Source organism: Chiloscyllium plagiosum, chromosome 34 (assembly GCF_004010195.1).
Source record: "Chiloscyllium plagiosum isolate BGI_BamShark_2017 chromosome 34, ASM401019v2, whole genome shotgun sequence".
NCBI classification, from domain to species: Eukaryota; Metazoa; Chordata; class Chondrichthyes; order Orectolobiformes; family Hemiscylliidae; genus Chiloscyllium; species Chiloscyllium plagiosum.
Genome location: NC_057743.1, coordinates 25,528,887 through 25,542,341, shown reverse-complemented (window position 1 = coordinate 25,542,341; position 13,455 = coordinate 25,528,887). Strand labels below are relative to the sequence as shown.

Here is a 13,455-nt window from a genome sequence, read left to right as displayed (position 1 = left end):
AGAGAGAGAGAGAGAGTGTGAGAGAGAGAGAGAGAGTGAGAGAGAGAGTGTGTGAGAGAGAGAGAGAGAGAGAGTGTGAAAGAGAGAGAGTGTGAAAGAGAGAGAGTGTGAAAGAGAGAGAGTGTGAAAGAGAGAGAGTGTGAAGGAAGTGAAGGGACAAGGACAGCAGGAAATTGTCAGAAGAAAAGCAAGGAAACAAAAAGGCTGGCATTTATATAGCACCATCCACAACCTCACGCATCCCAAAGCCAATTAAGTACTTTCAAAATATGTTTATTGTTTGGGAACAACAGCAGCCAATGTTCACGCAACAATCTCTCAGAAGGAGCAATGCGGTGTTGACCAGGCAACCTGTTTCAGGGACATTGATTAAAAATGGCTAAGGGCATCACAGAGAGCCTGCTACCACCAGCCTCATCAATAACGCAGTGGAATCCTTTCAGTCCAGCAGAGGGCCTGAGTTAGCAGCTCAGACATGTTGGTGTCGCATTCCTTCTGTACAGTACCCTGTAACTGGGAGTCTGAGCTTGGACTTTGTTCAAGTCCCTGGAGAGGGATTGAAACTAAGGGGAGAAACGAAAATATTCCCTGACCAGGCACTGGATTCCTGTAAGGAACTGCACAGATATAGGCTGAACCTGACTACACCACACAATATGTTGAAGAATGCCTCCAAAATTCTGATGAGGAGGAGCCGGTGTTGGACTGGGATGGACAAAGTTAAAAATCACATAACACCAGTTTATAGTCCAACAGATTTATATTTAGAAGCACTAGCTTTCGGAGCGCCGCTCCTTCATCAGGTAGCTGTGGAGCAAGACCATAAGACACAGAATTTATAGCAAAAGATTTCAGTGTCATGCAACTGAAAATTCTGGACTTTACCAGCTTTTAAAATATATCCTATCAAGACACACCAGATATTTTTATGAATGGACTTGTAAAGACTCTCTTTTAATTTCATTTCTGTAGTTAGGTTTTCTACCACACGGGGGTGCTGAAACTCCACAGCCACCACAAGATCCCCTCCAAAATGACACTAACTCTTCCTTGCTGTGGTTCGATCCTAGATTGCTGCTTCTTGTTCAGTGACTCTCCTGAGAGCCCATCAGCGTGTGAGAATCAGCAAAGTATTGGCCTAACAAGGGCATCACATCCTTTAAACACTCTTGGGAGCAGTCAATCATTCACCTTCCGAATTTATATTCGGCAGCCAAGATACAGGCATGAACTGCAGGTACCCTGAACCCAGTTTGAGAATCAGATATTTCTGGTTAATGACCGGTTGCTGGTCAACACACGGAGAGCTTCAGTCACAAATAATTATGGGATGGCAGAGCTCAGCTCCTCCTTTATAATTCTCTGCATTGTCACCGAGTTCACCAGCTAATGACACTGCTATCCCCCGATGTTTAATTCCATTCGCCTGGGATCTAACCTGATATACTAGCTCATTATTACACTAACTAATCATCTAATTAGATACACAAGTTCATCATTCTACCAACTGGACACCTAACCCAATGTTCACTTTGTATGGTATGATCTGCTTGTAGTGCACGCAAGATGAAACGTTTTATTGTACCTGGGTATGAGACATTAATAAATCAAATCAAAGGCTAGATCAAATCAAAGTGCTCATTCCACTAACGTGGCATCTGAGCCAATACATGAGCTGCTCATTGCACTAACCAGTTCCAGTATTGCTCGTTTAAAGGTTAACTCAAGTGTAACCATCATGTGTTTGGAATGTTTACAGATTATTTGTCAGACAGACAGCAGGGGGTTTCTTGGCTCCAGGGTCCCTGCTTGGAGACAGGAACCTTCCCGACACAAACATCTGGCTCCAGCATCTGGCTAGCTTCCAGCAGCCTGACTGGACACTGCAACGCGAGCCCCTGCCAGCGTGCCCATGGTAAATCCAACTCTTCAAACCTTCACAGCAAGTTTCACACCTTCAAAGAGACCGCTGAGGAATGGGGAGCTCGGGGCTACATCGACAAGTCAGAACAGTTAAGGTAATTGGGCAGAAGAATATTTTATACAAGTTTCCACAATCTGGAAAACGGAGCAGAGGAATTCAGGGGCAGTCACATTAAAACTTCCAAAAAGAGAAAGTTGCAGCACCGCAGGACCATTTGGAGAGTCAGTACAGACAAGTGGGCTAAATGGCCTCTTTCTGGCCAACATCGCTTCATAATTCTAAAGGTTCAGATAACGGTTAAAACACGGGGAGAGCTAACAGAATTCAGGGGAAATTTATTTCCTAGAGGACAATCTCAGTCTTTCACACATGCTGTATCGGCATCAGTCTGTGTGATATAGTGCGTACAACTAACACTTCCATTTGTATAGCATCCTTACCTCCGTAAAATGTCCCAAAGCTCTTCTCATGAATGTCAGACAATTGCCACCAAGAGATCTAAGACCAGATGGGATTTATTTTAAAGAGCATCTTAACAGAGATGAGAGGAGACGGAGAGAAATGAAGAAATAGAAGGAGGGGATTCCAGAGATAAAGCCTTTTGAGAGTTGAAGACAGGGCCTCCCAATAAAGCTGGGGCTGGAATGGAAGGACTGCAGAGATTTCAATGCAGAGTTAGGACAAGGCTTGAGGTTGTGAATTTTAAAAATTCAGAGTCAAAGTCAATGTGAAAGATTGAGCACGGGGTAACATGTGAATGGGACTTGTTCTGAGTTAGCTTGTGCATGAGCTCAGTTCATGGAGATTGGAAAATGGGAGGCCGGCCAGGAAAATGTTGGAATAGTCACGTCAAGAAGTAACAAAATGAAGGAAATTAGTTGGAAACTAGATCCTGTCTGTAGCCTGTGCTGATATCGCCCTCTCTGCACTCCATCATTTCATATTGATTTTTAAACAGTTAATGGTGGCAAATCCATGGCCTATTGGAAATGTCTCTCCTGCTGAGGCATGTTGTTTAAAGTGCAGACCAGGGGGGGGGGGGGTTGTTTTACAGCTGTTCTACAATTAGAAACAGTTACCAATTCAGAATGAAAGCTTAAACAGGTTCAAACCATTACCATGACTCCATCCTCCACATCTTAAATCACTTTTACTCAAAACAATAGACATTTTATTGGGTTTCTGGGTAAACTGGACATGCCAAGTTCCTTTCAGTATTTCCTCCCACACCTACACTCCGATATTAAAATAAAAATGGTCAGCCTTTTCAAACCCAGTTGCTGACTGTGCAGCGCAGAGCTAAAAGACTTTGGGTTCTCTCCCTGATTCTCGGGGCAGCCAAACAAGCAGCTGCTCCTGATCAATGTTCCCGAATATAGACATCAAGAGAGATCCGAAACGAGCTGGCGTGTAAAGCAGCTTTCAGGCTCTGTCTGCACAGGTCCTGGGGAAATAGCCAGGGAGCCTCAGTGAGAATCAGCACTTTCAGAAGGCGAAAGGGACGGTGGGGGGAGGGGAGGGACGGTGGGGGGAGGGGAGGGACGGTGGGGTGGATCAATTGGGCAGGGGTGGGGGGCTGCAGCACTGTCACAGTGTATTAGACACGGGGTGGGTACAGCACTCTCACAGTGTTTAAGGCAGGGGTGGAGGGGTTGCAGCACTGTCACAGTGTATTAGACACGGGGGGGGGTACAGCACTGTCACAGTGTTTAAGGCAGGGGTGGGGGGCTGCAGCACTGTCACAGTGTATTAGACACGGGGTGGGTACAGCACTCTCACAGTGTTTAAGGCAGGGGTGGAGGGGTTGCAGCACTGTCACAGTGTATTAGACACGGGGGGGGGTACAGCACTGTCACAGTGTTTAAGGCAGGGGTGGGGGGCTGCAGCACTGTCACAGTGTATTAGACACGGGGTGGGTACAGCACTCTCACAGTGTTTAAGGCAGGGGTGGAGGGGTTGCAGCACTGTCACAGTGTATTAGACACGGGGGGGGGTACAGCACTGTCACAGTGTTTAAGGCAGGGGTGGGGGGCTGCAGCACTGTCACAGTGTATTAGACACGGGGTGGGTACAGCACTCTCACAGTGTTTAAGGCAGGGGTGGAGGGGTTGCAGCACTGTCACAGTGTATTAGACACGGGGGGGGGTACAGCACTGTCACAGTGTTTAAGGCAGGGGTGGGGGGCTGCAGCACTGTCACAGTGTATTAGACACGGGGTGGGTACAGCACTCTCACAGTGTTTAAGGCAGGGGTGGAGGGGTTGCAGCACTGTCACAGTGTATTAGACACGGGGGGGGGTACAGCACTGTCACAGTGTTTAAGGCAGGGGTGGGGGGCTGCAGCACTGTCACAGTGTATTAGACACGGGGTGGGTACAGCACTCTCACAGTGTTTAAGGCAGGGGTGGAGGGGTTGCAGCACTGTCACAGTGTATTAGACACGGGGGGGGGTACAGCACTGTCACAGTGTTTAAGGCAGGGGTGGGGGGCTGCAGCACTGTCACAGTGTATTAGACACGGGGTGGGTACAGCACTCTCACAGTGTTTAAGGCAGGGGTGGAGGGGTTGCAGCACTGTCACAGTGTATTAGACACGGGGGGGGGTACAGCACTGTCACAGTGTTTAAGGCAGGGGTGGGGGGCTGCAGCACTGTCACAGTGTATTAGACACGGGGTGGGTACAGCACTCTCACAGTGTTTAAGGCAGGGGTGGAGGGGTTGCAGCACTGTCACAGTGTATTAGACACGGGGGGGGGTACAGCACTGTCACAGTGTTTAAGGCAGGGGTGGGGGGCTGCAGCACTGTCACAGTGTATTAGACACGGGGTGGGTACAGCACTCTCACAGTGTTTAAGGCAGGGGTGGAGGGGTTGCAGCACTGTCACAGTGTATTAGACACGGGGGGGGGTACAGCACTGTCACAGTGTTTAAGGCAGGGGTGGGGGGCTGCAGCACTGTCACAGTGTATTAGACACGGGGTGGGTACAGCACTCTCACAGTGTTTAAGGCAGGGGTGGAGGGGTTGCAGCACTGTCACAGTGTATTAGACACGGGGGGGGGTACAGCACTGTCACAGTGTTTAAGGCAGGGGTGGGGGGCTGCAGCACTGTCACAGTGTATTAGACACGGGGTGGGTACAGCACTCTCACAGTGTTTAAGGCAGGGGTGGAGGGGTTGCAGCACTGTCACAGTGTATTAGACACGGGGGGGGGTACAGCACTGTCACAGTGTTTAAGGCAGGGGTGGGGGGCTGCAGCACTGTCACAGTGTATTAGACACGGGGTGGGTACAGCACTCTCACAGTGTTTAAGGCAGGGGTGGAGGGGTTGCAGCACTGTCACAGTGTATTAGACACGGGGGGGGGTACAGCACTGTCACAGTGTTTAAGGCAGGGGTGGGGGGCTGCAGCACTGTCACAGTGTATTAGACACGGGGTGGGTACAGCACTCTCACAGTGTTTAAGGCAGGGGTGGAGGGGTTGCAGCACTGTCACAGTGTATTAGACACGGGGGGGGGTACAGCACTGTCACAGTGTTTAAGGCAGGGGTGGGGGGCTGCAGCACTGTCACAGTGTATTAGACACGGGGTGGGTACAGCACTCTCACAGTGTTTAAGGCAGGGGTGGAGGGGTTGCAGCACTGTCACAGTGTATTAGACACGGGGGGGGGTACAGCACTGTCACAGTGTTTAAGGCAGGGGTGGGGGGCTGCAGCACTGTCACAGTGTATTAGACACGGGGTGGGTACAGCACTCTCACAGTGTTTAAGGCAGGGGTGGAGGGGTTGCAGCACTGTCACAGTGTATTAGACACGGGGGGGGGTACAGCACTGTCACAGTGTTTAAGGCAGGGGTGGGGGGCTGCAGCACTGTCACAGTGTATTAGACACGGGGTGGGTACAGCACTCTCACAGTGTTTAAGGCAGGGGTGGAGGGGTTGCAGCACTGTCACAGTGTATTAGACACGGGGGGGGGTACAGCACTGTCACAGTGTTTAAGGCAGGGGTGGGGGGCTGCAGCACTGTCACAGTGTATTAGACACGGGGTGGGTACAGCACTCTCACAGTGTTTAAGGCAGGGGTGGAGGGGTTGCAGCACTGTCACAGTGTATTAGACACGGGGGGGGGTACAGCACTGTCACAGTGTTTAAGGCAGGGGTGGGGGGCTGCAGCACTGTCACAGTGTATTAGACACGGGGTGGGTACAGCACTCTCACAGTGTTTAAGGCAGGGGTGGAGGGGTTGCAGCACTGTCACAGTGTATTAGACACGGGGGGGGGTACAGCACTGTCACAGTGTTTAAGGCAGGGGTGGGGGGCTGCAGCACTGTCACAGTGTATTAGACACGGGGTGGGTACAGCACTCTCACAGTGTTTAAGGCAGGGGTGGAGGGGTTGCAGCACTGTCACAGTGTATTAGACACGGGGGGGGGTACAGCACTGTCACAGTGTTTAAGGCAGGGGTGGGGGGCTGCAGCACTGTCACAGTGTATTAGACACGGGGTGGGTACAGCACTCTCACAGTGTTTAAGGCAGGGGTGGAGGGGTTGCAGCACTGTCACAGTGTATTAGACACGGGGGGGGGTACAGCACTGTCACAGTGTTTAAGGCAGGGGTGGGGGGCTGCAGCACTGTCACAGTGTATTAGACACGGGGTGGGTACAGCACTCTCACAGTGTTTAAGGCAGGGGTGGAGGGGTTGCAGCACTGTCACAGTGTATTAGACACGGGGGGGGGTACAGCACTGTCACAGTGTTTAAGGCAGGGGTGGGGGGCTGCAGCACTGTCACAGTGTATTAGACACGGGGTGGGTACAGCACTCTCACAGTGTTTAAGGCAGGGGTGGAGGGGTTGCAGCACTGTCACAGTGTATTAGACACGGGGGGGGGTACAGCACTGTCACAGTGTTTAAGGCAGGGGTGGGGGGCTGCAGCACTGTCACAGTGTATTAGACACGGGGTGGGTACAGCACTCTCACAGTGTTTAAGGCAGGGGTGGAGGGGTTGCAGCACTGTCACAGTGTATTAGACACGGGGGGGGGTACAGCACTGTCACAGTGTTTAAGGCAGGGGTGGGGGGCTGCAGCACTGTCACAGTGTATTAGACACGGGGTGGGTACAGCACTCTCACAGTGTTTAAGGCAGGGGTGGAGGGGTTGCAGCACTGTCACAGTGTATTAGACACGGGGGGGGGTACAGCACTGTCACAGTGTTTAAGGCAGGGGTGGGGGGCTGCAGCACTGTCACAGTGTATTAGACACGGGGTGGGTACAGCACTCTCACAGTGTTTAAGGCAGGGGTGGAGGGGTTGCAGCACTGTCACAGTGTATTAGACACGGGGGGGGGTACAGCACTGTCACAGTGTTTAAGGCAGGGGTGGGGGGCTGCAGCACTGTCACAGTGTATTAGACACGGGGTGGGTACAGCACTCTCACAGTGTTTAAGGCAGGGGTGGAGGGGTTGCAGCACTGTCACAGTGTATTAGACACGGGGGGGGGTACAGCACTGTCACAGTGTTTAAGGCAGGGGTGGGGGGCTGCAGCACTGTCACAGTGTATTAGACACGGGGTGGGTACAGCACTCTCACAGTGTTTAAGGCAGGGGTGGAGGGGTTGCAGCACTGTCACAGTGTATTAGACACGGGGGGGGGTACAGCACTGTCACAGTGTTTAAGGCAGGGGTGGGGGGCTGCAGCACTGTCACAGTGTATTAGACACGGGGTGGGTACAGCACTCTCACAGTGTTTAAGGCAGGGGTGGAGGGGTTGCAGCACTGTCACAGTGTATTAGACACGGGGGGGGGTACAGCACTGTCACAGTGTTTAAGGCAGGGGTGGGGGGCTGCAGCACTGTCACAGTGTATTAGACACGGGGTGGGTACAGCACTCTCACAGTGTTTAAGGCAGGGGTGGAGGGGTTGCAGCACTGTCACAGTGTATTAGACACGGGGGGGGGTACAGCACTGTCACAGTGTTTAAGGCAGGGGTGGGGGGCTGCAGCACTGTCACAGTGTATTAGACACGGGGTGGGTACAGCACTCTCACAGTGTTTAAGGCAGGGGTGGAGGGGTTGCAGCACTGTCACAGTGTATTAGACACGGGGGGGGGTACAGCACTGTCACAGTGTTTAAGGCAGGGGTGGGGGGCTGCAGCACTGTCACAGTGTATTAGACACGGGGTGGGTACAGCACTCTCACAGTGTTTAAGGCAGGGGTGGAGGGGTTGCAGCACTGTCACAGTGTATTAGACACGGGGTGGGTACAGCACTCTCACAGTGTTTAAGGCAGGGGTGGAGGGGTTGCAGCACTGTCACAGTGTATTAGACACGGGGTGGGTACAGCACTCTCACAGTGTTTAAGGCAGGGGTGGAGGGGTTGCAGCACTGTCACAGTGTATTAGACACGGGGTGGGTACAGCACTCTCACAGTGTTTAAGGCAGGGGTGGAGGGGTTGCAGCACTGTCACAGTGTATTAGACACGGGGTGGGTACAGCACTCTCACAGTGTTTAAGGCAGGGGTGGAGGGGTTGCAGCACTGTCACAGTGTATTAGACACGGGGTGGGTACAGCACTCTCACAGTGTTTAAGGCAGGGGTGGAGGGGTTGCAGCACTGTCACAGTGTATTAGACACGGGGTGGGTACAGCACTCTCACAGTGTTTAAGGCAGGGGTGGAGGGGTTGCAGCACTGTCACAGTGTATTAGACACGGGGTGGGTACAGCACTCTCACAGTGTTTAAGGCAGGGGTGGAGGGGTTGCAGCACTGTCACAGGCACTTTCTTTCGTGAAACTGGAAATTGGAAGTAAACACCGAGAACCCTGGGGACCCTCAGCGGGTTGAGAGAGAAGCAGTGCACACGTTTCCTATCCAACGCAAGTCTTCTTCACAAATTGACATTTCTGGAGAAGAGTCTATTTCTCTCCACAGATGCTGCAGACCTGCTGAGTTTCTTCAGCACTTTGTGTCAGTGCCGGCCTGCAGTCCAGAACCTCTCACTGCTGCAAAACAACTCATTAATGCTTTATTTGTGTTTATGGGCCTTGTTCTGCACTCGCCCACAAGTGGAAACACTTTGTCCTATGTTCAGCTTGTTGGCCCCTTTCCCCAGGTACTGACTCAGAGAGACTGAGCACAGGCTGGGAACTGTAGGAGGCCAATAGCTCAGAAACCAGACACGGGTGGTAGCCTCAGTAAAATTAAAAATCAAAAGCAGCCTTCTTTTTGGAGCTGGAATTGATCTGCTGAACCAGGTCTGGCTATAAACACAAGAAAGCCACTTCCTAAGGTGAACTTCAGAACCATCTCCAGTGAAAACAAACGCAGGCAGAGAGAAGGGAACAACGACGGGGGCGGGAACAGAGACTCACTGCTTCATGCGATTAAGGTGGAATACATGCCACAGCCACTGCCAGCACGGGTAGACAGACAGATCCTCCTCTTCAACCTGACTATTTCAACAGTTACTGCTTCTCGATGTGGCAAGCATCATTTTCATGTGTTTGTCTGTCTCCCAAGGGTGTGAAGACAAAATACACTCCAGGCAATCTGGGATTCGAGAGTAGTGGGTAATTCAAATTGGGCGTTTGGATGTAATTCAATCTCATTTTACAATCATACATTGTCCCTATTTCCACTGAACATGAAACTCTAAGTTTAGCCTTCGCCAACTCTCTTGGGCTATCACCACTCTGTTTCATTGAGCTTCCCACTGACAAACAAGGCAAATGCACTCACTGCAAGCCCCCACTTTCACAAGAAGCAGAAACAGGAAGGAGTTGTGCTTCAGGGACTGGATTCCTCACTGATTCTGTACATAGTGTTGCTGTACAGTTGTTATCATTTATACCAGTAAAACAATCACACTCACACCGACACACCCACTGTAGGTGCAGAGACAGGTAATGAGCTCGCATATTTATCCAATAGACAGACAGACAGTTGGCTAGAAGGCCCATGGAGCACATTCCCCAGGGCAAGGCAGAGGTAGAGCCTCCATAAAACCCTCCAGCAGGCCAGGGATCAAACAAACCTGAGCCGGAGTTTAATTCTGTATCTGCCAGTTCAACAACTCGAACAAAATCAGAGGAATACCCTGAATTTTAGCAACTTCAATCACAGACAGATTGGATGAGTTGTATGTCTCTCTCAACCTCATTCAGAAGTTAACCAAGGGGTTTTTAGCAGAAACAGTGATGAAGGAGTGTTGTACTAATTGCACTACTGAGCTCTCAAGGGAAACTGCCCTCTCGCTGCAAAACAGACCAGAGCTTCAGCCATTATTTAACAAAGCCAAATCACTGGTCTAAAATTTCATCAGAACAGTGTCTCACAGCACTAAAGCTTCCTGCCTGTGGCTGAAAGCCCATGTTGCAGTTAAACACTGAGCAGCCTGACCTGTCTGAAAGCTGAAAACACCAGTCTGCTTTAGTTCTCCTTCTCTACTCCAAACTGTCCATTTCTGGCCCAAATATACAGCACAGTTGTATCTGGAGGCAGAAAGTGTGTGAAGGAATGAGCTCAGGGAGTTGGATTTCAGTCCAGTCAGCTCATCACTCACTGGTGAAAACAGACAGGACTTAAGCCAATGCTGGACAGAGACAGAAAGACAGACATTCGGTTTTGGATACTCCATCTAGCCACTGGGGCTGTTGATTAGTGAATAACTTAACCCTAAGAACAGGTGACTACATCGCATGTTGCTCATCCCACTTTCATGGGATTTCAGTCATGTCTAGACTAGTTAGGGCTAATACGGGCCAGTTTGTGACATAAGGAGATAGGTTTGACTCTAAGGGAACTGGCCAAAAGCAGCAGATTTGCACTAACCACATTCCTTCAAACTGGTTGCCATGATATGCCATGGATTCTAACAGGGTGGAGTAGGTGGTGGAGACTTAAACTGCTGAACATTTAACAGGCCCCGTGGGGCACTGAGCTCAAGGCCCAGGGAGCAGGGGGCCCAGTCCATGACTATTCAGTAACTGCAGCTGAGTGTGCATACATGGACTTTGAAGGATGATCAGGGAAATGATCATTGGATTCAAACATACATCACTATTTCAACAGCTTGCAGAGTCTACCTGGGCTTAAACATGAAGACCAGCTCCTGGCAGGCAGGCAGGCAAGTGGGACCAGTTAAAATTGTGAAAACCAGGCTGCATGAGCAAGTTAGGCCGTAGGGCCAGTTCCCCACACTGTAGACCTCTGACTCGACTGAAGGGAAAGGGCTATTGACGCTTATGGAACTGAGTGCCAGAAGGAGGCATGGCTGGGAATAAAGAGGGAGTAAAAACACCCTCCTGGATATACACTGGCATTTCAGAAACACCTGGGAGTGGGAGTTCCAGCACAGTTACCGGTTTCAGGCCCAGTGGAACTGCAAATGGGAAACATTCACCATACTCCAAAGATAAGGCCTACCTTGTCCTGCTCCTCCCGCTGTAGGCTCTCTGCCACGTGCTTCTCAATCTCCTCTTGCACAACTTTGGCGTATTGTGAATCCAGCTCCTCACTGCCCAAAAACAACACAGTTACCTCACAAAAGAAAGACTTGCACTTAAATAGCACCTTTCACATCCTCAGCATGGCCCAAAGTGCTGTCCAGCCAAGTAAATACATGTAAAGCCTGGCTCCTATTGTAATGGAAGAAAGGTGTCAGCTAATTTATACAGAGCAAGGTCTCACCATCAGCAACTGACAATGAGCAGGAAATTATCCTGGGATCTTGCAGTGCCATGGGAGGGAGTAGATGGTGCCTTGGTCTTAAGTCTCACCTGGAAAGCATCCCCCCCCTCCTCCCTCTCCCTCAATAGACTGGACCCTACTGGTCGATGACATGGGAACAATTTCCAGCTTGCACCAAGTTTCTCTCTATTCTTGTGTATGGAATTGGGACCTTGCTCATCCCTTGGAACCGTGCTGTGGTTCACTCAGTCGATGCAGTCTGTGCGTCTGCAGTCATGTAGGTAAGGGTGGCTGGTTAGTGAACCAGATAGGCTTTTATCACAATTGAGGATTGTTGTCATGGTCACCGTTACTGAATACTAGCTTCATATTCCAGATTTATTAATAAGTTCCAAACTCTGCCAGCTGCTGTGGTGGTATTTGAACCTGTGGCATTGGCCTTGGCATCTGGATTCCTAGCCCATGGGCATTACTCCACTGTGAGAAAGTGAGAACTGAAAATTCTGGAGATTAGAGTGGCGCTGGAAAAACACAGCAGGTCAGACAGCATCCAAGGAGCAGGAAAACCGATGTTTCAGATAGCATGGTGGCACAATGGTTAGCACTGCTGCCTCAGGGTTCAATTCCCGCCTCAGGCAACTGTCTGTGTGGAGTTTGCACATTCTCCCCCTGTCTGCGTGGGTTTCCTCTGGGTGCTCTGGTTTCCTCCCACACTCCAAAAATGTGCAGGTTAGGTGAATTGGCCATGTTAAATTGCCCGTAGTGTTAGGTGAAGTGGTAAATGTAGGGGAATGGGTCTGGGTGGGTTGCTCTTCGGAGGGTCGGTGTGGGCTTGTTGGGCCAAAGGGCCTGTTTCCACACTAAGTAATGTAATCTAAACTTCCTGATGAACGGCTTTTGCCCAAAATGTCCATTTTCCAGCTCCTCGGATGCTGCCTGATCTGCTGTGCTTTTCCAGCACCACTCTAATCTTGACGACGCCACTGTCTCCCCAGTGACAGAGGTTAATAATAAGGATGGGAGAAACAGATCACAGCCACTTTCACTGCTATGTATGTGATGTGTGTAAACTCACCTTTTAAGCTGCTCCCTAATTGACATACCCACCCCGGGCTGTGTCTGCTGTTGGATGCACGCACTTTGTACAGACAGGTTCCTGTCACTATACAACACACACAGACACCTTTTGGGCACTGGGTTTGTATATGCAGGAGTCCAGGGCAGGTGAAGGTGGGTCTGGTAGCTCCACTGTAATGGAACAAGCTGCCAAGTCTGGACATTGCTCAGATCAGATGTGAAGGAGTATCACCAGAAGGGTGGGGTGGGGTGGGCTGGGGTGGTGAGTGTGACTGGAGACAGAGAGACTGACTGGATCCTGAGGGAGAGAACAGAGCATGGTTTCAGCTCCAGAGGATGTAGCATTCAGAAGTTGATCGTTCTGCATTAGTTACACTGCCCATTAGCTGCAGGAGGGTAATGTTGGTCTTGGCTGGGAACCGGGCCCAATGACTCAGGTAAAGCCATGGCTCAAAGGGGAGATCACGGTGTTCCTCATACTGCTCTCATTAAATCATTTCACATATTATTCTCCTTAAGCAAAAAGCCACCTGAACATGATTTGTGTTTTCCACACATTTCAGTTGGATCATTGCCCCTTCTATCCTCAGCTCCTCCTTCTCCAATCTCCCCACTCTGCTCGCTCCTACTTGGGAGCTGCTCTTTGCCACTCGCGACCCCCCCCCCCCAAAAAGGCCCCTCCACACAGCTCCGTTGTTGGGGTTTGCTCCGTCACTGTATCCTGGTCCAACCCTCAAAATCTGTTCACCCTTATTCCCCCGCACCCCACCCCTCAAACCT

At 50.7% G+C, this 13,455-nt stretch overlaps 1 protein-coding gene across 2 annotated transcripts in view; it reads right to left on the bottom strand.

Annotated features, from left to right (window-relative positions):
* Positions 1-13,455, bottom strand: part of LOC122540356 (coiled-coil domain-containing protein 50-like) — a 46,850-nt gene that overhangs the window by 15,996 nt on the left and 17,399 nt on the right. For both annotated transcript variants that reach the window (XM_043675958.1, XM_043675959.1), the window contains exon 5: positions 11,335-11,425. In XM_043675958.1, coding sequence (XP_043531893.1) covers positions 11,335-11,425 — 91 coding nt within the window. The remainder of the gene's footprint in view (positions 1-11,334; positions 11,426-13,455) is intronic.